This window comes from Somniosus microcephalus, chromosome 9 (assembly GCF_052327205.1).
Source record: "Somniosus microcephalus isolate GS21.2 chromosome 9, FLI_Smic_1.0, whole genome shotgun sequence".
Taxonomy (NCBI): domain Eukaryota; kingdom Metazoa; phylum Chordata; class Chondrichthyes; order Squaliformes; family Somniosidae; genus Somniosus; species Somniosus microcephalus.
This window is the reverse complement of record NC_140995.1, coordinates 72,448,460-72,474,958: the sequence shown is the minus strand read 5'-3', so window position 1 is coordinate 72,474,958 and position 26,499 is coordinate 72,448,460. Positions and strand designations below refer to the sequence as shown.

The following is a 26,499-nucleotide window of genomic DNA, read 5'->3' as shown; positions in this document are numbered from 1 at the left end:
TACATCATCAAAGCGTATACTTTGCTCATTCCGTTAGCAAAAGAATAAACCATCTCCTTTTGTATTCAGCTTCCATGGTTCTCCTTACATATCCCCACCAGCTGATGTCAGGGCCTCCATCCTCCATCCAATCAGTTGGAGATACTCCAGCAAGACCAGGCACCTCCTGCTCTGGCCCCCAAACTCTGTTTCAGGTCAGATTTTAATTTCATTCCATCGCTTGCATCTTTTGTTATTTTCTTGTTAAGAAAGAACTTGCATTTCTATAGCGCCTTTCACAACCTCAGGACATCCCAAAGTGCTTTACAGTCAATGAAGTACTTTTTGAAGTGTAGTCACTATTGTAATGTAGGAAACGCGGCAGTTAATTTACACACAAGATCCCACAAACAGCAATGAGATAATGACCAAATAATCTGTTTTTTAATGATGTTGGTTGAGGGATAAATGTTGAGCCCGGACACCGGGGATAACACCCCTGCTCTTCTTCAAATAGTTCCATGGAATCTTTTACATCCACCCAAGAGGGCAGACGGGGCCTCGGTTTAACGTGTCATCCGAAAGACACCGCCTCCATCGCTGCAGCACTCCCTAAGTACCGCACTGGGAGTGTCGGCCTGGATTATGTGCTCAAAAGTCTCTGGAGTGGGAGTTGAACTCACAAGTTACTGACTCAAAGGTGAGAAGTGCTACCCACTGAGCCACAGCTAACACTAAGAACGACAGTGTCCATTAATAAAGTTGATCCACTCACGCCCGATCCTTCTAATTCGGGAGGACATTCATTCGATTGGCTAACAGCATGCACATCCAGCATGCAAAAGAAAATGGCAATTTGACAAAAAGTGCAGTGGTACAGAGGGAAAACACAACGGGACAAGGAGGAAAGCTCTCGCAGGTTCACTAAATGGGAAAGATGTGCACACATCTCACTAAATTTATACCCTGGTTCAAGTCTATGAAGGGTACACTATCAGATTGGATCGGGCAGTGTAGTGGTTTATGTTACTGGACTAGTAACCCAGGGAGAGAATGTGAGTTTAAATCCCACCATAGCAGTTTGAGAACTTTGAACTCAGTTTTTAAAAAATCCAGAAATGAAAAGCCAGTAACAGTAAAAGTGACCATGAATCTGTTGGATTGTCATAAAAACCCAACAGGTTCACTAATATCCTTTAGGGAAAGAAACCTGCCGATATGTGACTCCAGTCCCACAGCAATGTGGTTTAGGGTTGCCAACACTCCCGGACTGTCCTGGAGTCTCCAGCAATTAAAGATTTATCACCAGGTCACTATTCTGAGCACTATCTGGGAGAAAAATCAGAGGGGTGTGAACAAGAAATGAATTCTTTTCATTTTCTTTGAACATTTTTGTATATTAGCGACAAGAATACTGGAGATGGGGAAAAAATACAATTTAACCGGGCGGGGCGGTTGGAGGCAGGAGGTCATGTGATGAAACCTCCAGGAATGCAGCCAACCAGAGTTAGTGGGCCCAGCGTGGTTCGTGGGCCCAGCGTGGTTCGTGGGCCCAGCGTGGTTCGTGGGCCCAGCGTGGTCGACTCTTATCTGGCCTCTGAAGTGGCCTGGCAAGCCACTCAAGTTATATCACACAGAAGGCCCACCACCACCTTCTCAGGACAATAAATGCCGGCTTTGCCAACGACGCCCCATTCCAAGAATAAATAATGATGAGAAAAAAAAACTTTATAAATGCATATTAGAGCCTCCGTGAACAGATTGCAGGCAGAGATAAAATCTTTACTTACTTGGCGTAGGCCTTTTCCAGCAAGGCACTCCAGAACTCATCGTTACTGGCAGAGTGCAAAAACACCAAACGGTTTCGGAAGGTTGGCAAACGGTCGTCAATTATGATGTCCACCCACTCGTTATATTGCCAAAACTAGGGAAAATTAGTACAATGTTACTAGTTGTACAAGACATTGTATTAAACCCCAGAAAATAAACTTCAGTTAACAATTTCACTCAAGTTACCAGAATGGTTTCAGGGATGAGGGACTTCAGTTATGTGGAGAGACTGGAGAAGTTGGTGTTCTCCTTATAGCAGGGAATGTTAAGGGCAGATTTAATAGAGTTGTTTAAAATTATGAAGGGTTTTGTTAGAGTAAATAAGGAGAAACTGTTTCCACTGGCAGGAGAGTCAGTAACCAGAGGACACAGATTTAAGATAATGGCCAAAAAACCCAGAGGGGAGATGAGGAGAGTCTTTTTTTTTACACACCTCCCTCCCCCTCCTCCGCCCCTCCCTCCCTCACCACCTCCCCTCCCTGATGATTTATCAGCATTGAGCATTATTCAGTTACTCAGAATCTCCAGTGCCGTACCCGGAAGTGAAAGATTCCAGCGTAATCGCGACCAAAGGTCTGTCTTGGAGGGACAACTTGGGTCAACAGCTTCTGGTTAAGAGTCAGCGATGCAACGGCAGCAAGAAACCAGCAATCACCTGGTGAAGAAAGATAATCCAGGTGTTAGCAAACTCCAGTGGGGGTCAGGATCTGAAATACTCTTGGCTACAAAAACTTGATTATTTTGGTGGGCACTTGAACAGATGTGCGCGGAATTAATTTCAATGCTCATCATGTCAGCCATAGCTCAGTTGGTAGCACCCTTACCTCGGAGTCAGAATGTTGTGGGTTCAAGTCCCACTCCAGAGACATGAGCACAAAAATCTAGGCTGACACTCCAGTGCAGTACTGAGGGAGGTGCTGTCTTTCGGATGAGACATTAAACCGAGGCCGTGTCTGTCTTCTCAGGGGGACGTAAAAGATCGCATGGCACTATTTGAAGGTGGCCTGGTCAATATTTATCCTAGACTACCAGGCACGCCATTGTATCTAAGCTGGAGACTGGGGCCTTCTGGCTGCTGGTTACCCTGATCACCCCCAACCTCACTTCCAGGGTCAAGAGGCATTCCTGCACCGCTCACCGAGTAACTGGGGCACCCATCTCCGTTGGAGGAGCAGGAGGAAATTTGCTGCAAGGCCATGCTGACCTGAAGAGTTTTGAAATTCAGTTGAGGGGGACAGAGAGGAATTTTCCAAAGTATTTTTCCCCCCTTATTGGCCCTGTTTTTTTAGTCTCTCCCAGGAAATAACATGGCTGCAGGGGGGATGGAGTAGGATAGGATGTGTTCAGCCATGATACCCCAGCCACTTGATGGACCAGCTGGTCTTTCCTGCCCCTCAATTCCGTATGAAGATGATTATCTCCAGTTGGTTTCACAGACTGAGTGGGTTCCCTATGGTCATCGATCACTCTGTAAAGCGACTGCAGCAAGGGGCACAGACCAGCCTCTCCAGTGTTAACCCACCATTCATGTACCATCGACGCTGGATGCCAGCGATACATGGAGGTACCTTGCCTCCAGCGTTGGTGTGGGTGCCGAATTTGCATGCAGGTCCCCCTTATTTTTGGGCACCATAATCATGCCCATCAGTGAAGCCAGATTACCCAGCAGCTTTGGAAGAGGCAGCGGCACAGTAATGGAGCTATAGTAGAGTGCGGGCACCTGTTGGCACCATGCCAATTAGGTGCCACCCTACTGACCCCGATTACTGCCGGCTCAAATGCATAGATCCGTGGAGAGTCGGGGCAATTTCTTCCCCACGCCCCCAGCAGATAACAAACAGCATTATTGTTCACCACAACTTCAGGTACAATTTATTTGTAAGGTCCCCTTTGCGGAACTCGCTCATTAAAATCACTTACCCAGGTCTCCCTGGCAGATGTCCGTCCTTGATGCTCCATCAACAATAAACTTTGGATCACTCGAAATCTCCTGCAATCAAACCAATCAGTTAATGAAATAACAACAGAAAATGCTGGAAAAACTCAGCAGGCTAGGCAACATCCGTGGAGAGAAATTAGAGTCGACGTTTCGGGTCGAAACCCTTCTTCAAAACTGGAAAGGAAATGAAATAGATCGAAAGGAGGGCGGGGAGGAAACAAAAGAAGTGAATAGACATTGAGAGGTATTCAAAATGAGATGAGGTGGTGATAGGACTAGTAAAGAGACAAAAGACAGCTCAGATTAGGTGTGAAATGTACTGGCAGAATGAGAGACAGCTGCCATGTAAAAAAAAAGGTGGGGGGGGGAGGGAAAACCCAAAACAAAGGGGTGGGGAAAAAAAATATAAGTAAGAATGTAATGGGGGCCGAGGTTATGATCTGAAATTGTTGAACTCAATATTGAGTCCGGAAGGCTGCAAATTGCCTATTCGGAAGATGAGGTGCTGTTCCTCGAGTTAATGAGTCTGTGCCGGCTCTTTGAAAGAGCTCTCCAATTAGTCTGACTCCCCTGCTCTTTCCCCATATCCCTGCTATTTTTTTCCTATTCAAGTATTTATCCAATTCCCTTTTGAAAGTTATGATTGAATCTGCATCCACCACCCTTTCAAGCAGTGCATTCCAGATCATAGCTCGCTGCGTAAAAAAATTCTCCTCATCTCCCCCCTGGTTACACAGAATTTCATAGTACTGTATTTACAGCAGAGAAACAGGTCATTCAGCTCAACTGGTCCGTGCTGGTGTTTATGCTCCACACGAGCCTCCTCCCACCTCTCTTCATCTCATCCTATCAGCATATCCTTCTATTCCTTTCTCCCTCATGTGTTTATCTAGCTTCCCCTTAAATGCATCAATGCTATTTGCCTCAACCACTCCCTGTGGTAACAAATTCCACATTCTCACCACTTTCTGAGTAAAGAAGTTTCTCCTGAATTCCTCACTGGATTTATTAGTGACTATCTTATAATTATGGCCCCTAGTTTTGGATTCCGAGTGGAAACATCTTCTCTACAGCTACCCTATCGAACCACATCGTAATTTTAAATCCCTCTATCAGGTCACCCCTAGAGAAAAGGGCCCCGACTGTTCAATATTTCCTGATAGGTATAACCTCTCAGCTCTGGTATCATCCAAGTAAATTATTTATCACCTTCTCCAGTGCCTCTATATCCTTTTTTGTAATATGGAGACCAGAACTGTGCACAATACTCCAAGTAGGGTCTCAACAAGGTTCGATACAAGTTTAGCATAACTTCTCTGCGTTTCAATTCTATCCCTCTAGAAATGAACCCCAGGGCTTTGTTTGCAATTTTTATGGCCTTATTAACCTGCCTTGCTACTTTGAACGATTTGTGAATCTGTACCCTCTACCCCAATTTTTGCCTAACATCTTAAATCTATGTCTTATGGTTACTGACCATCCTGCCAATGGAAACTGTGCAAAGTTGCTTCCCCTCATTGTATGTCTGCCTTTCCTTCGATGTTGGCACCAAACCTCTACATTTTGCTGCCCTTTCCACAAATCCGTTTACATTTTTCTTTTTCAAATACTTACCCAATTCCCTTTTAAATTATGTTATATGTGGTATCAATACACAGAATCTTACAGCACAAAGGGCGGCCCTTTGACCCATCATGCCTGTGCTGGCTCTCTGAAAGAGCTCTTCAATTAGTCCCACTCCCCAGGGCTCTTTCCCCATAGCCGTACATATTTATTTCCTTTTCAATTATATATCCAATTCTCTGTTGAAAAGGAAAGAACAAACTAAACACTAATGAGACTCCATGGATGAATAAAGCCATAGGGAACAATTGAGGGTAAGGAAGCGGCATACATTAAGTACATAGACAACGAGGGAGTGCATGATAAGGGAGAATACGAAGAGATTAGGAGAGAAGTAAAAAAACTGTGTACAGTTCTGGTCGGCATATTATAAAAAGGATATAGAGGCATTGGAGAGGGTGCAGAGAAGATTTACAAGGATGATGCCAGAAATGCGAGGGTATACATATCAGGAAAGGATGAACAGGCTGAGTCTTTTTTTTTTATTCGTTTGTGGGATGTGGGATGTGGGCGTCGCTGGCAAGGCCAGCATTTATTGCCCATCCCTAGTTGCCCTCGAGAAGGTGGTGGTGAGCTGCCTTCTTGAACTGCTGTAGTCCGTATAATGAAGGTACTCCCACAGTGCTGTTAGGTAGGGAGTTCCAGGATTTTGACCCAGCGACGATGAAGGATCGGTGATACACTTCTAAGTCAGGATGGTGTGTGAGTTGGAGGGGAACTTGGGGGTGGTGGTGTTCCCATGCGCCTGCTGCCCTTGTCCTTCTAGGCAGTAGAGGTCGCGGGTTTGGGAGGTGCTGCTGAAGAAGCCTTGGCGAGTTGCTGCAGTGTATTTTATAGATGGTACACACTGCAGCCATGGTACGTCGGTGGTGGAGGGAGTGAATGTTTAAGGTGGTGGATAGTGTTGTGTCTGTGTATAAGACACAGACTGCAGGAGAAACGGTACAACAGGTGTTTACTGAATGAGGGTTACTCTAGAACTAACCGTACAGATCACTACTCAGGGTTTATATACAGGTGTGGTCACTGCCGGTACTACAGTATACAGGAGCTGTAAAAAGTAGTTCTCTCCTTTAAAGGTACATACATTACAGAGAGGGTGCCAATCAAGCGGGCTGCTTTGTCCTGGATGGTGTCAAGCTTCTTGAGTGTTGTTGGAGCTGCACTCATGCAGGCAAGTGGAGATTATTCCATCACACTCCTTACTTATACCTTGTAGATGGTAGAAAGGCTTTGGGGAGTCAGGAGGTGAGACACTCGCCGCAGAATACCTAGCCTCTGACCTGCTCTTGTTGCCACAGTATTTATGTGGCTGGTCCAGTTAAGTTTCTGGTCAATGGTGACCCCCAGGATGTTGATGGTGAGGAATTTGGCGATGGCAATGCCATTGAATGTCAAGGGGCGGTGTTTAGACTCTCGCTTGTTGGAGATAGTCATTGCCTGGCACTTCTGTGGCGTGAATGTAACCTGCCACTTATCGGCCCAAGCCTGAACGTCGTCCAGGTCTTGTTGCATACGGCCATGGACTGCTTCATTATCTGAGGAGGTGTGAATGGCACTGAACCCTATGCAGTCATCAGCGAACATCCCCATTTCTGACCTTTCTCTTGAAAAAAGGCTGAGGAGTGACCTAATAGAGGTCTTTAAAATTATGAAAGGTTTTGATAGAGTGGATACTGGGAGAATGTTTCCCCTTGTGGGGAAGAACATAACTAGAGGCCATAAATATAAGATAGTCATCAAGAAATCCAATAGGGAATTCAGAAGAAACCTCTTTACCCAAAGAGTGGTGAGTATATGGAACTCGCTACCATAAGGAGTGGTTGAAGTGAATAGTATAGATGCATTTAAAGGGAGGCTAGACAAGCACGAGGGAGTAGGGAATAGAGGGTTATGCTGAGAGAGTTAGATGAGGAAAGACAAGAGGCATAAACGCCGGCATGGACTGGTTGGGCCGAATGGCCTGTTTCAGTGCCGTATATCTATGTAATCCTATGTATGAAAGTTACAATTGAATCTGCTTCCCTTTCAGGCAGTGCATTCCACATCACAACAATTCGCTGCATAAAAATATTCTCCTCATCCCTTTGGTTCTTTTGCCAATTACTTTAATTCTGTGTCCTCTGGTTACCGACCCTCCTGCCACTTGAAACTGTTTCTCTTTTAACTATCAAAACCCCTCATAATTTTGAATGCCTCTTTTAAATCCCCTTAACCTTCTCTGGTCTAAGGAGAGCAATCCCAGCTTCTCTAGTCAAATAAGCAGTGTTTAATGAATCTTTAACAAGATTTTGTCAACAGTTAAGCCATGTTTGCTCATGGATACTCTGATTCATTGCAGACTTCTTTTCTGGAATTTCGCCACTCTCAAAAATGAAAACACAAAGACTTTCGCCTTTTTCGCTGCAAATATTTGTTGATAATGATGACACAGCCATTGACTGTAAAGGCTCGGTGATCACGTGTCAATTTGTGGTCCGATTGAAAGGTGCATCTTTACTCAGGTACAAAACGGCCGACAAGCAACAGCTCGGAAACCGAACCCAAGCTCCGGCCAACAGCCCACCCGCCCCAAACCGAGGTCAGAGATTAGCCACACTGGGTATCCCAGCAGGGTCAGGTCAATGGGAATCTTGCACCGGGATTCCAAATTGGGTCAAGTGTGTGCCTCTCCTCCGTGCCTGTGTCATTAATATTTACTAGAATGGTACCAGAGATGAGGGACTTCAGTTATGTGGAGGGACTGGGGAAGCTGGGGTTGCTCTCCTTGGAGCAGAGAAAGTATTATATCCGTGTATAATTGAGACACGGACTGCAGGAGTTGATTATAACAAGTCTTTACTGAATGGAGACAACCTGGAAACTGAAAACTACAGAAGCCTGCTAGGGCCTTTTATACAGGGGTGGTCACTGCCGGTACTGCACTCTGAGACTGATGCGCTATCAATTACTCATAAAAGACTGAGAGTTAAGAGAGTAACTAAAGGCTTTTATTAACAAAAGAATGAAGGTCTGCCTCGAGTGGTCGACCGGTCCAGAAATACAAAGGGCTGGGGAGCAGTCACCTTTATACTAGGACTTGTGGGAGGAGTCAGCCGAGGCATGTCCAGGCATGTACACAGTGGAATACAAACAGTGGTTTACCACACCCTCCAGATAGCGAGGCAAAAATATCTTCAATCCGCGGAAGCGGATATTGTACCATGTGAAGGACTGGGTTCACTGTCACCTTAAAGTCCCCACAGATGCGAACCTTCTTTGGTTCCCCAGGCGTATTACTCAACGACCTCTTCACTACAGGAACGATGGGTGTAGCCCACTCGCTCCAGTCCACTTTGGACAGTACTCCTGAACGTTCCAAACCTTCCAGCTCTGCTTCGACGGCTGGGTGGATCGCATAAGGTCTGGCCTTCAAAAACTTTGGGCTTGCATTTTCCTCTATTTTGATCGTCGCTGTTATGCCTTTTAGTGTTCCGAGTTCCTCCTGGAACACTTCTTGTGCGTCAGTTAGCATTTTTGACAGTCGTCCAGGTGTGACGTCGTCATCCTTTTTGGCATCTACAGTCAGTGCTGTATGGAATGCCAATCTAGCTGTATCTTCCGGATCCATTCACGTCCTAGTAGTGGTGGTCCTCCCTCTGGCAATACATATAGGTCCATTTTTGGTGTTTCCTTGCCGTTATATATAACGTTCACCCTTATTTTTCCTTTGGGGTAGACTTTTTGCCCCGTGTACGTCTTCAAGACGATTTCTGTATCTCTCAAGGGTATATGTGAGAATAGCCGCTTGTAGTCCCTTCGGTTTATGACTGTTAGGGCTGATCCTGTGTCCAATTCCATTTTCACTTGGACTCCGGCTATCTTGAGCGTGACCCAGATAGTTTGGTGATCCTCCGTTTTGATCACATTATGTAGTTTCAGACAACCCAGCTCCTTGCTTCCAGAGTCAGTATCACTTTTCTGTTCGTCTGAACTACTCTCCGTCACCTTATGTACCTTCTTGTACTTCTCCTGTGGAGATTTCTTGCTGCTGGTTTTCTTTTCCGACCTGCAGACTCTTGCTATGTGTCCTACTTTTCCACACTGTCTGCACACTTGGTCCTTGAACCAGCAATCCTTATGGTCGTGTGTTGTTCTGCCGCAGCGATAGCACTTCACTGTTCCGTATGACATTTCATTTGTGCCATATTCTTGCGGTCTCCATTGTATCTCTGCCGCGCCCCGTGCTGCTGCTTTGTGTGATACTGCCATGCTGAAAGGCTTGTCCAGTGTAAGATCCTTTTCTGATAGAAGCCGTTTCTGGGTTCCTTCCCCTTGAAGCCCACACACAAACTTGTCCCTTAAAGTATCTGCTGGTCCCGTTCCAAACTGGCAGTGTTTCGATAGCTTGCGCAGTTCCGTTAAATACTCAGCATTACTTTCATCTTTATGCTGGTTCCTTTTGTGAAACTTAAAACTTTCTGCTATCAGCAGCGTTGTGGGGTTTAAGTGGTCCTGTAGGATGGACACTATGTTTTCAAAATCCTTTTCCACTGGCTTCTCTGGGGTTACTAGGTTTCGCAGAAAACCATACGTTTTTGCACCCATTGAATTCAATAATACCAGCGCTTTCTTGTCATCTGGCACTTCATTCGCCTTGCAGTATACTTCTATGCGTTCGACATATGTCGTCCAATCTTCGACTTCATTGTCGAACGCTGTGATGCTGCCACTCTTCGGCATTTTTGGGTGTGGCTCAAAATGGCGTCTCCCGTGCTCTCCCTTCTTCTCCGCTGTGGCTCACAATGGCGTCTCCCGCGCTTTCCTTTCGTCCCCGCTGACGCTGCTCGGCCCTTGAACACCGGCTGCGCTCTGCGTGTTTTCCTGCGCGCCTCTCTCTCTCGTTGACGCTGCTCGGCCCTTGAACACCGGCTGTGCTCTGCTCTCTCTCGTTGATGCCGCTCGGTCCTGAACACCGGCTGCGCCCTGTGCACTCTACCCTCTCTCTTCTCCCATCGACGCCGCTCGGTCCTGAACACCGGCTGCGCCCTGTGCGCTCTACCCTCTCTCTTCTCCCGTCGACACTGCTCGGCCTTTTTCTGTGCCGTCGGTCGGCTCTAGCCGGGAGGGTCTGCGCCGTACCTGTTGCCAGCCCGTTTCGCTGGACCACCGTGACTGGAGAACCAAGCCCAGCTCTCAACAGCCTCCCCTGCGATGCTCAAGTCTCCGCTGGATGGTCGACGCCCGTGCTTCTGGACTCGGCCTTCTTCTTTCACTGTTCTCCAGGAGCGAATCCCTGGGAGGTGATGCAGAGTTGCAGGTAGGTTTGAATCTTCTCATCGCCAATGTTAGATCCGTGTATCTTGATGTTGTGTGTCCTTCAATAGCTAGACAAGAGACTGCAGGGAACAATCAACAGGTGTTTACTGGATGAGGGTTACTCTAAAAACTAACTGTACAGATCCCTACTCAGGGTTTATATACAGGTGTGGTCACTGCTGGTACTACAGTATACAGGAGCTGTAAAAAGTAGTTCTCCCCTTAAAGGTACATACACTACACTTACCTTCAGCGACTGGTGCACAAGAACACCCAGGTCTCTTTGCACTTCCCCTTCTCCCAATCTATTGCCATTCAAATAATAATCTGCCTTCCTGTTTTTGCCAACAAAGTGGATAACCTCACATTTATCCACATTATAGTGCATTTGCCATGTTTCTGCCCAATCACCCAATCTGTCCAAATCGTACTGGAGTTTCACGACATCCTCCTCACAGCTTACCCTCCCACCCAGCTTTGTGTCTTCTGCAAATTTGGAGATATTACATCCAATTCCCTCGTCCAGATCATTAATATATATTGTGAACAGCTGGGGTCCTAGGACCGATCCTTGCGGTACCACACTAGTCACTGCCTGCCACTCGGAAAACGACCCGTTTATTCCAACTCTTTGCTTTCTGTCCGCCAACCAGTTCTCTATCCAAGTCAATACCTTGCCCCCAATCCCATGTGCTTTAATTTTGCATGCTAATCTCTTATGTAGGACCTTATTGAAAGCCTTCTGAAAGTCCAAATACACCACATCCACTGGTTCTCCCTTATCTATTTTACCAGTTACATCCTCAAAATATTCCAGTAGATTAGTCAAGCATGATTTACCTTTTGTAAATCCATGTTGACTTTGTCCGATCCTGTCACTGCTTACCAAGTGCTCTGCTATTACATATTTTATAATAGATTCTAGCATTTTCCCCACTACCAATGTCAGGCTTACCGGTCTATAATTCCCCACTTTTTCTCTACCACCTTTTTTGTATAGTGGGGTAACATTAGCTACCCTCCAATCCATGGGTACTGTTCCAGAGTCTATCGAGTTCTGGAAGATGACCAGCAATGCATCTACTATTTCTAGGGCCACTTCCTTAAGTACCCTGGGATGTAGATTATCAGGCCCTGGGGATTTATCGGCCTTCAGTCCCATCAATTTTCCTAACACCATTTCCCTACAAATACTGATTTCTTTCAGTTCCACCCTTTCATCAGGCCCTATGTTCCCCGGCATCTCTGGGAGGTTATTTGTGTCCTCCTTTGTGAAGACAGAACCAAAGTATGAATTTAGTTGGTCAGCCATTTCTTTGTTTCCCATTATAAATTCCCCTGATTCTGACTGTAAGGGACCTACGCTTGACTTCACCAATCTTTTTCTCTTCACATATCTATAAAAGCTTTTACAGTCAGTTTTTATGTTCCCTGATAGCTTACTCTCATATTCTATTTTCCCTTTCTTAATTAATCCCTTTGTCCTCCTTTGTTGAATCCTAAACTGCTCCCAATCCTCAGGATTATTGCTTTTTCTGACCAATTTATATGTCGTCTCCTTGGATCTTATGCTATCCCTAATTTCCCTTGTTAGCCACGGTTGAGTTACCTTTTTTGTTTTATTTTTATGCCAAACTGGGATGAACAAATTCTGTAGCTCATCCATTCGGTCTTTGAATGTTTGCCATTGCCTATCCACCATCAACCCTTTGAGTGCCATTCCCCAATCAATCCTACCCAACTCGCTCCTCAGACCATCGTAGTTTCCTTTATTTAAATTGAGGACCCTAGTCTCTGAGTCAATTACTTCATTCTCCGTCTTAATGAAGAATTCGATCATATTATGATCGCTCAGACCCAAGGGGCCTCGTACAACAAGATTGCTAATTAATCCTTTCTCGTTACATAATACCGAACATAATCTCGTTACATAATCTCAAACACTCTCCCCAGTGCTGCTAAACACCAGACATCTACCTAAAATCTTTTACGTGCTGCCTTCTTTCTGTGTAAAAAAATAAGGGACTGTTATCTGAACACAAGAGTAATCAAGACCATGTGGTAAAACCACCAATGAACTCCTGTACAAATGAATAACTGTCTTTAAAGCAATGTTACAGCACCTATGTCCGTTTGCTGAGTATAAACAAGCTTTGTGTAAAAACCCTGAAACAACGCGATGACGTCATCACGTTGGTCACGTGGTGCCCCGAGTGGCGGGAAACGTGATGACGTCATGACGTCAGAGGTGGGAGGTTCTGAGTTCAGACCTCGTGGAACAAGCTACTGTATAGACCTGTTTGCTGTTGCTCCTGCATGTTTTTGTTTTGTTCACCAGTTTAATTAAATTCGGTGAATTTACTGAACTGACTCGACCTCAGTGATTTAGATAGGAATCCGTTGATTCCTACATTGGTGACCCCGAAGCTTCGCAGACGATTTTCGCGGAGGCAAGCTCGAGAACAAGATGGATGTAAATGCAGCGAGTTTGAAGCTCCCTCAATTTTGGGAACAACAGGCAGCCTCCTGGTTCGTTCAAGCGGAGGCTCAGTTCCAACTGCGAAACATAGTGCTGGATCAGACCCGTTACCTTTATGTGGTCTCTGCACTGAACAGCTCGACGGCTTCCCGCATTATCAGCCTGCTGGAGACCCCGCCCGTGGATAACAAGTACGAAACGCTCGAGGCGCGCCTTATGCAAGTATACGGTCTCACAAAGGCGGAGCGCGCACGACGCTTGCTCGCACTCCCCGGGTTAGGCGATGCTAAGCCTTCCGAGTTGATGAGCCACATGCTCACCCTCCTCGGGTCTGAGCCGCAGTGTTTTATATTTCGTGAACTGTTCCTGAGCCAGCTCCCTGAGCAGGTACAAGCAGCCCTGGCCAGGTCGACGGCTACGGACGGTGTGGCACTTGCGGCCGAAGCCGACACCATTTACGCGGTGATGCAACAGTATTGTGCCACCTCGACGCGCCCCGCCTCCAAGAACCCTGCCTCGGCACCTCCACAGACCGGCCTTTGCTACTACCATGCCCGTTTCGGTCAGAAAGCCAGATGCTGCCGACCCCCTTGTAAATTCGTGCCGCCGGCACCGAGAAAGCAGCAACACAGATTGCGCGACCGGAAGTGAAGCCCCGAGGTCGGTTTCGCCTCCACAATGACAGTTGGTGATTCCGGGAAATTGTTGTACATCACCGACTCCATTTCGGGCTGGCGTTTCTTATGCGACACGGGCGCTCAGTGCAGCATCCTCCCCGCTTCGGTTCTCGGCGTCCGATCTGGGCGGTGCGGTCCTCCACTACAGGCCGCCAATGGCAGCGCCATCCGTATGTATGGGAAGCGGCGAATCCAATTGTGTCTTGGCGGCCAACTGGGAGTTTATCACCGCCACGATACCACTGGCAATCCTCGGTGACGATTTTTTCTGCACGCATGACCTACTGGTCGACGTACATAATCGCCGCCTGATCCATGCTGCCTCACGAGCCCCCATCCCCTGTTTTCAGGGCTCCGGCGCAACCTACGCGGTTGCCCGCACCGAGTCGCCGCCCGACAAGTTCGCCCGCCTGCTCAAGGAATTTCTGGAGCTCGCTCGACCCACTTTCTCTGCGACGACCGCCAAACACGGTGTTGAACACCACATCGCGATGACCGGCCCCCCGGTTTACGCTCGGGCTCGGCGATTAGAGGCCAGTAAACTCGAGGCCACGAAGGCGGAATTCGCCACTATGGAGCGGTTGGGCATCGTTCGCCGATCTGATAGTCCCTGGTCATCTCCGCTACACATCGTGCCAAAGCCCAGCAGTGGGTGGCGGCCCTGTGGTGATTATCGGCGCCTCAACGAGGTCACAACTCCAGACCGGTAACCGATACCGTATATTCAAGATTTTTCCGCCCATCTGGCCAGCACGTCGTGGTTCTCCAAGATCGATCTCGTCCGCGGGTACCACCAGGTGCCCGTCCACCCTCAGGATGTCCAGAAAACGGTGGTCATTACCCCATTTGGCCTTTTTGAATTTTTACGGATGCCTTTCGGGCTTAAAAATGCAGTGCAGGCGTTCCAACGCCTCATGGATTCGGTGCTCCGGGATCTCAAATTCCTTTTCGTGTACCTCGATGACATCCTCGTCGCCAGCGCGTCAAAGGAAGAACACCTACGTCACCTGCGCATCCTTTTCTGCCGTCTCCAGGAGCATGGCCTTATAGTTAACCCAAACAAGTGCCAATTTGGACTGAGGCAGATCGAATTTCTGGGCCACCGCATCACCGCGGAAGGGGCACTGCTACTCAGGGTGAAAGTGGCAGCCGTCGCTGCGTTCCCACGGCCGCAATCCGTCAAGGCGCTCCAAGAATTCCTCGGCATGGTAAACTTTTACCATTGTTTTGTCCCCCGGGCCGCCCAGCTCATGCGGCCGCTCTACGAGGCACTCCGAGGGAAACCGGGGAAAGAACCGGTGATCTGGTTGTTGGTCATGGACCGCGCATTTGGGGACACGAAGGAGGCCCTCGCCAATGCGACGATGTTAGCGCACCCGCTGCCCGGCACCACCACCGCGCTCACGACAGATGCGTCGGACTACGCCATCGGCGCCGTGCAAGAGCAATGGGTCGACAGGGCATGGCAACCGCTGGCGTTTTTTAGCCGCCAGTTACGTAGTAACGAACGTAGCTATAGCACATTTGACTGGGAGCTGTTGGCATTGTTCCTGTCCATCCACCACTTTCATTTTTTATTGGAAGGACGCCAATTTGTCGCTTTCGTGGATCACAAGCCCTGACGTTTGCCATGGCCAAGATGACTGAGCCGTGGTCGGCCCGACAGCAACGGCAACTCACTTTCATCTCCGAGTTTACCACCGACATCTGTCATGTGGCCAGCAAGGACAACGTGGTTGCCGACTGCCTATCGCGTGCGGCCGTCCAGGCCGTCCAACTGGGTCTCGACTATTCACTAATGGTGGTCGACCAAGCGGCCGACCCGGAGATGCAGGCTTTCCGTTCCGATTCGTCCGACCTGCGGCCAGTAGACGTACTTTTCCACTCAGATGGCACATCCTTGCTCTGCGATGTCTCCCTGGGAGACCCACGCCCGATCGTTCCGTCATCCTGGCGCAGGAAAGTCTTCGATATCATGCACAACCTCGCCCACCCGGGTGTGCGGGCTTCACAGAAGTTGTTAGCATCCAAGTTTGTCTGGAGGGGAATGCGAAAAGATGTGCGTGACTGGGCCAACACCTGTGTCGTGTGCCAGAGAGGGAAGGTGCAGCGTCACGTTAAAGCTCCTGTCGCCGTTTTCGAGGTACCGGAGCGGCGATTCGATCATGTTCATATCGACCTCGTGGGCCCACTACCACCGTCACAAGGGTTCACACATCTGCTGATGATCGTCGACCGTACCACCAGATGGCCAGAGGCCATTCCATTGACGTCCACCACCTCCGCGGACGTCGCCCGGGCTTTTCTTTCGTCCTGGGTTGCCCATTTCGGCGTGCCGTCGGGCATTTCATCGGACCGCAGGCCGCAGTTCTCCTCTGCTTTGTGGAACGCCGTGGCTTCAGAATTGGGCGCCAAGCTCCATCGCACCACGGCTTACCACCCGCAGGCCAATGGGTTATGCGAACGCTTCCATCGTTCTCTGAAGGCATCACTGCGGGCTACCCTCCAAGGGACTGCGTGGATGGATAAGTTGCCATGGGTAATGCTCGGGTTGCGCATGGTGCCTAAAGAGGACTGTTAAGTCTGTGTGTTATATTGAGAATTAATACACAGACCACAAGAGTAAACTTTAACAGGACTTTACTATTCGAAGGTCAGGGCGGAACTGCCCAATAAATCATTACACAGCACTTATATACCGGTGTGGTCACCGCCGGTATTACAGTATACAGCAGCCAAGATAAAGTAGTGCAACTCTTAAAATAGTTCTCTTAAAGGTGGAACGGTTACATACACTACAATCCTCCCTTTTTAGCTTACAATATATATTCCCCATTAAACATAACATCATAACATAGATACACAACTTCATGTAAAAACAGTTCACAGATTCAGTCTCTGCGGAAAACAGTTCACAGATTCAGTCTCTGCGGGGGTGCCTCCTGTGCTTCCTGACTCGGTCCGGATAACGCCTCGGTGGTGTAGTAGTTCTCGGTGGTGTAGTAAGTTCACGTTGCTGGGTTGACTCATCTAATAGTCCTTCACTGGACTTAACAGCTTGAACTTTCGTAACTTCAGAACCAGCCTTGCTGACTTCTAAAGGCTCGAGTACCTTGGGAAGTTTTCCTATTTCCAGACTGATTTGGCTCAGTTCAGAGGCCCCACATGCGTGACCTGGTAGGGGTGATGAGTCATCATCTTCATCATCATGGGACAACTCACGTGAATATACTAGACTGCTGTCCGCCTCAGTATCTACGTCCTCCAAATGGTTTATTATTTCTATTTTTGGAGCTTCAACTGTGAGTGTGGCTGCGGTCTGTGCATTACTTGATTTGCAGCTATATTCACCAGAGTCTTTGGGTGTGAGATTTGTAATGGTAAGTTCTATCACATTCTTATTTTGTTTAAATTTATAACGGTCAGAAGATTCGATTAAGCTCTGGTCTTTGCACCATCTGACCATCTTGGGAGTAAGTGTAAACTCACAGCTCAAAGTAGCAGAATGCTTCTCTTCCACTGTAATGTTCTGTAGTTCTTTGACTACCTTTGACGGAGGCTCTTTAATAGTCAGCCTTGCCTCAGATTTTGATTTTCCTGCAATAAACTGCAGCAAGCCGGTCATCTTACAAGTTGTTTGTTTTAGAGTGAGACGATGAATAGTGCCACGATGCTCAATGTCCACACCTTCAGAAGCATGAAGAATTTCACCATTTAGTATCCATTTTGGAGACTTCACGTCAGCAACTGAAAGCTCACACTCAAGAATGGCGTCACTTGGCTCTGACACTTCCACATCACATATGGGTTTAATGATGGCAATTGATTGCTCTTCTACATATAACTTTGCTGTGCTTTGGTCATCTATGGCGTCGCACATGTAGTTGCCTTCATCTTCAAAAGCGACATTATTAATAACGAGCTTCCTGTACACATCTTCACTCACAATCTCATATCTATTACTGGGATGAATCTCTTTGTCTTTGTAATACCACTTGACAGCAGCATTTGACCTGGAAACCTTGCATTCGAAAATGACACGATGTTTCTCCATGTCAATCTTCTCTCTCAAGGGTTTCACAATTTTAACTGGCAATTCTTTAATTCGAAGCAAAGCTCTGGAAGTAGCGCTTTCAGCAACAAACTTGATCTCTGCAGCATCTTCAGTTTTTGCCTCTGCCACCAATTCCCTGAGTGGCTTATTACTGCTGACACTGCTCACAAAAGGGTGCTCTTTCTTCTTAGCTTTCAACTGATCGATGAATTCGACATATTCCCTTTCTTGCTCAGCTTTGATTCGTTTGGCCTCCTCGCGCAGACGGTTTGTGTGTTCCTGCTCCATTTTCTCAATCAGCTGCTTCAGCTGTCTTTCCAGATTCTCCCACTCTGTGTCAAAGAACTTTTTCTTTGCATTCATCTCTTGCTCAAAACGGTGAATCATTTGTTCTAATTGCTGTTGTAGTTTGAAATTGAGTTGAGTTCGAGCCCGGTGTTCCTCAGAAATGTGCATGTCTGTAGACTGGACAGACTCAGAATTCGCTGTCAAACTATGTTGTTGTTGTTCAGTGGAAATCTGTTCTGATACTTTGTTCTCTTCTGAAGCATTTATGCACTCCTTCGTTTTTCCATCATTAGTCTGCAAGTCTATTTTAGACTTGTCTTTTGCACATGGGCTGGTCTTACCATCATCAGTTCCAGAGTCTGAGCTGATTGTCTTCACCGAGTTCTCACTCTCTGCTTTGTCACTGTCACTGTTGCATATGCCCTCATCCAATATTCTGGACAATCGTGCAGGTTTGACATTTTTCTTTCCGGAATCTACCGTTATTGCTTTTAGGGAGTGCCAGTCCATATTTATTTTCCTGATCCACTCCCGTCCCAGGAGTGGTGGACCTCCCTCAGGTAGTACATATAAGTCCATTCCTTGGTGTTCTTTGCCCTTGTGTCTCACCTTGACTTTTATCTTTCCGATGGGGTATACTCTTTGCCCCGTGTATGTCTGCAATACTATCTTCGTATCCCGTAGGGGAATATGTGTGAATAACTTTTTTTTGTAATCTTGTTTATTCATGACCGTCAACGCCGATCCGGTGTCCAAGTCCATCTTCACGTGGACTCCTGCTATCTGCAGTGTGACCCAGATAGTTTGTCGGTCAGCTTCCTTACTCACATTGTGAATTCTCAGACTACCCAGTTCCTTGCTGTTGGAGTCTGAATCCGAATTCTGTTCATCCGAACTCTTCTCAGCCACCTTGTGTACCTTGCTGCACTTTTCCTGCGGTGACTTTTTGTTGCTGGTCTTCTTTCCTGACCGGCATACTTTAGCTATGTGACCCAGCTTGCCACATTTTCTACATTCCTGGTTTTTAAACCAGCATTGGTTCTGATCGTGTGTTGTCTTCCCACAACGATAACATTTCGTTGTACCCAAAGCCATTTGATCTACGCTGAGTACCGCTGCCTTCAGCTACATTTCCGCAGTGCCTCTCGCTGCGGCTTCGTGCGATGCTGCAATAGTGACAGCCTTATCAAGTGTAAGATCATTCTCTTCGAGCAGTCGCTTTTGTGTTCCTTCCTTCGACAACCCACACACGAACTTGTCTCTCAGTGCCTCTGTCAGATTTTCCCCAAACTGACAGTATTTCGCTAGCCTACGCAGTTCAACCAAGTACTCCGCGTTGCTTTCCTCTTTCAGTTGCGTTCTCACATAAAATTTAAATCGTTCCGCTAACATCAGCGGTGTGGGGTTCAAATGATCCTTCAGGACAGCAACAATATTAGCGAAAGTCTGATCCGTCGCTTTAGCTGGTGATAGAAGATGCTTCAATAGCCCGTATGTCTTCGCACCCATTGAGTTTAGTAAGGTTAGTGCTTTATCATCATTTGATATTTTATTTGCCTTACAATATATCTCTATGCGTTCTACATACGTGGCCCAATCTTCCACCTCGGGATCGAAATCGTTGATGTTACCACGCTTAGGCATCTTCGCAATCTTTTTGAGAAACAACAACAAAATTTTTCTTTAACTTTTTTTTTTTTTAAATGGCGGTTCCCCGCGCTTGTCTTCTTCCCCGCCTCCGAAAATGGCGGTTTCCCACGCTCGCACGGTCTCCCTCGCTCGCTCGGTCTCATTCTCCCTCGCTCGCTCGGTCTCGTCCTCCCTCGCTCGCTCGGTCTCGTCCTCCCTCGCTCGCTCGGTCTCCCTCGCTCGGTCTCGGTCTCTTCTCTCTCCCGCTCGCTCGGTCTCACTCGCTCGCTCGGGCTCTGTCTCTCCCGCTGGCTGTAACGGCGATTGCCGTATTGCTGCGTTCGCCCTCGCCAGCGGTGTTCAATCGTGCTTCCCAGCCCCTCTTGCAGTCCGGTCCTTTCCCCCCCGGCTGCGGCTGAGTTCTCCGCGGTTTTTTTATGTTTTTTTTTTTATTTTCTCCCACGCAAGCGGTTCTCGGTCGCTGCGCCTCGCGGCCTCGGTAGCTGCCCGGCCTTTTTTTTTTTTACCGGTCGCGGTCAAGCTTGCTGTCGATGCTGCTGCGTCTCCCAGCCCACTTGTAGCCCGGTCTCTCACACCGGCTGCGTTTGCATTCGCTGCGGTCTCTCACACCGGCTGCGTTTGCATTCACCGCGGCTTCCGTGCCTACGCTGCCCCAGTCTCAGCGCCTCTGGCCCCGACTTCTGTCCGGCTCTTTTCCCCCGGCCGTGGTCGAGTTCTCCGCCCTTATATCCTCCGATCTTCCCTCCCCTATTTCACAGCCAACGTGGCCGCCTCGCTGTTCGTCGCTGATCGGCTTACCACCACCGTGATAGAAGGGATGATCCTGCCTGTTGCTGATGGAAGGCTTCGTGGTAGAATTCTTCCGTTGCTCTGCAGACCCGAGTCTTCTCTCAGCAGAATGATGAGGGCGGATGCCTCTTCTTGACGCCCGTTAAACTGCCTTGGATAATCTCTGCCGCAGGGTAAGATCGTACTCGTCGCCACTGTTAAGTCTGTGTGTTATATTGAGAATTAATACACAGACCACAAGAGTAAACTTTAACAGGACTTTACTATTCGAAGGTCAGGGCGGAACTGCCCAATAAATCATTACACAGCACTTATATACCGGTGTGGTCACTGCCGGTATTACAGTATACAGCAGCCAAGATAAAGTAGTGCAACTCTTAAAATAGTTCTCTTAAAGGTGGAACGGTTACATACACTACAAGGACCTACAGGCGTCGGCCGCCGAACTGGTCTACAGCCAGCCGCTCAGGGTCCCCGGCGAGTTTCTCCCGTTGCCGACACGTCCGTGGTCCGCCACTGAACAACTGGAGGCTCACCAAGCCGCGGCGCACGCTTTCCAGCCCATTCCGACTTCACAACATGGACTGCCTGTGTCACATATTCCGCCAACGCTCATGAGGGCTAAATTCGTTTTTGTACAGCACGATGCCCACCGCAGTCCCCTCATGCCTCCATACACGGGCCCCTTCCGGGTACTGAAGGCGGGCGCCAAGAGTTTTCTGGTAGATGTCAGCGGGACGCCCGACTACATTTCCGTGGACCGCCTCAAGGCTGCACACTTGGACCTCGGCCAGCCAGTCGAAACAGCACAGCCGCCCGCGGCCGCTACGCCTGGCCCATCGGCCCCGCGCCTCCCCTGCACCATCCATTCCTCTCCGGGAGTATCGGAGTCGCTCCGACAGGATTGTCTGACCTCCTCTGCGATTGACTTTGATGATTAAAGACACTTCTGGGGGGGCGCATGTGGTAAAACCACCAATGAACTCCTGTACAAATGAATAACTGTCTTTAAAGCAATGTTACAGCACCTATGTCTGTTTGCTGAGTGTAAACAAGCTTTCTGTAAAAACCCTGAAACAACGCGATGACGTCATCACGTTGGTCACGTGGTGCCCCGAGTGGCGGGAAATGTGATGACGTCATGACGTCAGAGGTGGGAGGTTCTGAGTTCAGACCTCGTGGAACAAGCTACTGTATAGACCTGTTTGCTGTTGCTCCTGCATGTTTTTGTTTTATTCACCAGTTTAATTAATTCGGTTAATTTACTGAACTGACTTGACCTCAGTGATTTAGATAGGAATCCGTTGATTCCTACAACCACTCATTTATGATTTCACAGGATAATGTAATCATTATAATAACACTTAAGAGTACTGTGCACAGTTCCGGTCTTTGTATTACAAAAAGGATATCGAGGCACTGGTGAAGGTGCAAAGAAGATTTACAAGTATGATAGCAGAACTGAGGTTATAACTATCAGGAATGACTGAACAGGCTGGAGCTTCTTTCTCTAGAAAAGAGAAGGCTGAGGGGTGACCTGATAGAGGTCTATAACATTATGAAGGAGTTTGATAGGGTAGACGTAGAGAAAATGTTTCCACTTGTGAGGGAATCTAAAAACTAGGGGCCTTAAATATAAGACAGTCACTAATAAATCCAATAATGAATTCAGGAGAAATTTCTTTACCCAGAGAGTGGTAAGAATGTGGAACTCACTACAGCATGGACTGGTTGAGGCGAATAGCTTAGATGTAGTTAAGGGGAAGCTAGACAAGTACATGAGGGAGAAAGGAATAGATAGGGTGAGATGAAGAGGGGTAGGAGGAGGCTCGAGTGGAGCATAAACACCAGCATGGGGCAGTTGGGCCGAATGGCCTGTTTCTGTGCTGTACATTCTATGTAATATGTAATTGATAGAATTGGAGATGTCAGTCCCTAAGCTTTGGTAACAATCCTAGATTCCCATGTAAAAACAGTACAACTTGACGTATTCAGTCACCGTAAATCAGCGGCCCTGATAGTATACTGTTCACTACATGGCATAACATACCTAATGTTGTAAAAAACACGTGTTCTGACCCACTGTGAGCAATGCCACAGAGGGTCTATTTTTGCCTGTATGTATTTAGCACTTTCTGCTTTGTTCAGTAGCCCTCAGATCCCTGAGGTCCATTCACCCATCATCCCTATACTCACTGACCTAATTTGGCTCCTGGTCTAGCAACACCTTGATTTTAAAATTCTCATCCTTGTTTTAAATTCCCTCCATGGCCTTGCCCCTTCCTATCTCTGTAACCTCCTCCAGCGCTACAACCCTCTAAGATCTCTGCGCTCCTGCAATTCTGACCTCTTCTGCTTCCCTAATTTTCTTGGCCCCTCTATTGGCGGCGGTGCCTTCAGCTACCTGGGCCCTAAGCTCTGGAACTCCATTGCTTCGAACCTACTTCTTTGACCAACCTTTTGGCACCTGCCCTAATATCTCCTCCATGTCAATTTATGTCTCACTACATTCCTGTGAAGTGCCTTGGAACGTTTTACTACATTAAAGGCGCTGTATAAATGCAAGTTGCGGCCAGAGCTGGAGTAGAGAAAAGATAATAGTGTTGGAGTCGCTAGAAATCAACAGGCTCTGAGACTTTTGTTGCAGCAAAGGCAAAACGTGCGTTACTTTATTCACTCTCCATGAGGACTGAGGATCTCAGCCTCGTTGCAGGGCTATGACATTATCACGCTACCGACGCTCTTAAAGGGACCCTGCCCTGATAACCCAACCCAGTACATACATATAACATTGGCTATACATTGTGAATTGTGTTATTGTCCCTATGTGGTCTCCGCCACATACGTCCCCCCAGAATTCACTAGCACTGGCAATGTCAGTCGTTGGGGGGGCCGGACCACACGGTCGGAACGGCTCCTCAATTCCGGGGCGGGGACCAGGGGGTTTGTCGGAGGGACCTCGGGCGCTCGGTGGTGGACTGAGGGTGCAGAAACCGGAGGTCGGCCCCGCCTCGGGGGTTGTGCCAACTCAACGGGTCGGTCCAGATCCAGGTGGGCCGGCTTAAGACGGTCCACAGAAATGCAGTCCGGCTTACTGCCGACATCCTCTACGACGGTCTTGTCCCTGGTTTACAGGACGCGGAATGGTCCATCGTAGGGTGGCTGAAGAGGCCCCCGGTGGGCGTCGTGGTGGACGAAAACGTACACCGCCGCACGAAGGTCGAGTGGAACGTGGGGCTGCGGGAGGGCGTGCTGCGACGTGGGCACCGGCGCGAAAAACTTGGCGTTGTCCAGAAGGTCTGACCGCTGACGGGCTGCGGACCAAGGTTCCGTTGCGTTGGGGACGAAATCCCCGGGAACCCGCAGCGGCTGTCCGTAGACGAGCTCGGCAGACGAGGACTGGAGGTCCTCCTTGGGGGCGGTCCTGAGTCCCAGCATGACCCACGGGAGTCTGTCGATCCAACTGTCGTCCCGGAGGCTGGCCCGGAGCGCGGCCTTCATGGAGCGATGAAACCGTTTGCACAGTCCATTAGCCTGAGGGTGGTATGCTGTGGTGCAGTGGAGTCTCAACCCGAGGCCTCGGGCGACAGCGTTCCAGAGCTCCAACGTGAACTGTGGCCCCCGGTCGGAGGAAATGTCAGATGGGGCGCCGAACTGGGCGACCCAAGTGCTGATGAACGCCCGAGCCACATCGGCGGACGTCGTTGAAGACAGCGGGACGGCTTCCGGCCATCGGGTGGTTCTGTCGACCATTGTGAGGAGGTGGGTGAACCCGCGGGAGTGCGGCAGGGGCCCCACCAGGTCCACGTTAACATGGTCGAACCGCCTCTCGGGCACCGCAAAAGGCACCAACGGGGCCTAGTATGGTGATCCACTTTCGAGCATTGGCATACCACGCAGGTGCTGGCCCAGTCGCGGACGTCTTTCCTGAGCCCGTGCCAGACGAACTTAGCCGCCACCAGCTTCTGTGACGGCTTCCTGCCCGGGTGGGAAAGATTATGGACGGCATCGAAAACTTGCCGTCTCCACCCGTCAGGAGTGTGGTGCCGGCATCGTCGAATGCGACGTTCGCTAGTTGAAGGCCCGTGACCGCCGTCCTGTAGGCCTGGACGTCCGGGTCGGAGGCCTGGTCGGCCGCCATGCGGGTGTAGTCGATGCCGAGGTGTACGACGCTGGCAACGGCTCGGGAGAGACAGTCGGCGACGGGGTTGTCTTTCCCAGCCACATGCTGGATGTCCATTGTGAACTCTGAGATGAAGGCCAGCTGGCGTTGCCGACGGGCCGACCATGGCTCGGAAGCTTTGGCCATGGCGAAGGTCAACGGTTTGTGGTCCACGAACACTGTGAACGGGTGAGCCTCCAGTAGGAAACGGAAGTGTCGGACGGCGAGGTAGAGGCCGAGAAGCTCGTTGGGGCGGAGCTGCCGGCTGGAGAAGGTGAGCGGCTGCCAGGTGCCGTTGACCCACTGTTCGTGGACGGCGCCGACCGCATAGTCCGAGGCGTCGGTGGTGAGAGCGATCGGCGCATCAGGTAACGATGCGCCAGCATGGTCGCGTTAGCCAGGGCCCTTTTCGCGTCCGTGAAAGAATTGGCCATCTCCTCAGACCAGTCGACGGCGAGCTTGTCGGGCTTGCCTTTGAGGGCCTCGTAAAGGGGCCGCATAAGCTGGGCTGCTCGGGGGATGAAGTGATGGTAAAAGTTCACCATGCCCAAAAACTCCTGCAGGGCCTTCACGGTGAAGGGTTGCGGGAAGTCCATCACGGCCTCCACTTTCGATGGCAGTGGCACCGCCCCGTCCTTCGTGATGTGGTGCCCGAGAAAGTCGATCGAGGACAGCCTGAACTGGCACTTGGCCGGGTTGACGATTAGGCCGTGCTGGCTGAGGCGTTGGAAGAGTCCCCGCAGGTGCAACACGTGCTCCGTCCTGGAGGCGCTGGTGATGAGGATGTCGTCCAGGTATACGAACAGGAATGTCAGGTCCCGTAACACGGTGTCCATTAGGCGTTGAAAAGCCTGGGCGGCGTTTTTGAGGCCGAATGGTATGCGGAGGAATTCGAACAGCCCGAATGGGGCGATCACCGCGGTTTTCGGGACGTCCTGCGGCCGGACAGGGACCTGGTGGTAACCCCGGAAGAGGTCCACTTTCGAGAATACCACTTTCCCGGCCAGGCGGGCGGAAAAGTCCTGGATGTGTGGAATCGGGTCGCGGTCGGTGGTCGTAGCGTCGTTGAGGCGCCGGTAATTGCCGCACGGGCACCACCCGCCGCCTGGTTTCGGAACGATGTGGAGGGGCGAGGCCCACGGACTGTTCGACCGGCGGATGATGCCGAGGCTCTCCATGATGTCAAACTCGGCTTTAGCGATGGCGAGTTTCCCCGGGTCGAGGCACCGAGCGCGGGCATAGACGGGCGGACCGGTGGTCGAGATGTGGTGTTCTACCCCGTGTTTGGTGGCGGCGGACGAGAACGTGGGCTTCGTGAGGTTCGGGAACTCGGCGAGGAGGCGGGAGAACTCGTCGGAGGCCGAGAGTGTGCTGGACAACTTCGTCGTGCTGGACCCGCTGAGGGAACACGGGAGCAAGCTGAAAGTCTCAGCGTTGATAAGACGTCGGTTCTTGACGTCCACCAAAAGGCCATTGGCGCACAGAAAGTCAGCGGCGAGAAGGGGGGTGGACACTTTTGCCGTGACAAAGTCCCAGGTGAACCGCTGCCTGCCAAAACAAAGCGCCACGCTCCGCTGCCTGCCAAAACAAAGCGCCACGCTCCGTTTCCCGAAGGTACGGATGGAACTGCCGTTGGCGGCTTCGAGGACGGGGCAGTGGTTCCCCCCTTGTATGTCTATGGTTGACGCGGGCTGGACGCTCACCTGGGCACCCGTGTCGCAAAGAAAACAA

At 49.4% G+C, this 26,499-nt stretch overlaps 1 protein-coding gene across 1 annotated transcript in view; it reads right to left on the bottom strand.

The window, feature by feature from the left end:
• The window catches only part of capn9 (calpain 9), a 536,943-nt gene that overhangs the window by 497,174 nt on the left and 13,270 nt on the right, over positions 1 to 26,499 (bottom strand). Inside the window, exons 2-4 of the mRNA XM_085996768.1 lie at positions 3,730 to 3,799; positions 2,346 to 2,464; positions 1,770 to 1,903 (exon numbers count right to left, since the gene is read on the bottom strand). Of these exons, the coding sequence (XP_085852894.1) occupies positions 1,770 to 1,903; positions 2,346 to 2,464; positions 3,730 to 3,799 (323 nt within the window). The remainder of the gene's footprint in view (positions 1 to 1,769; positions 1,904 to 2,345; positions 2,465 to 3,729; positions 3,800 to 26,499) is intronic.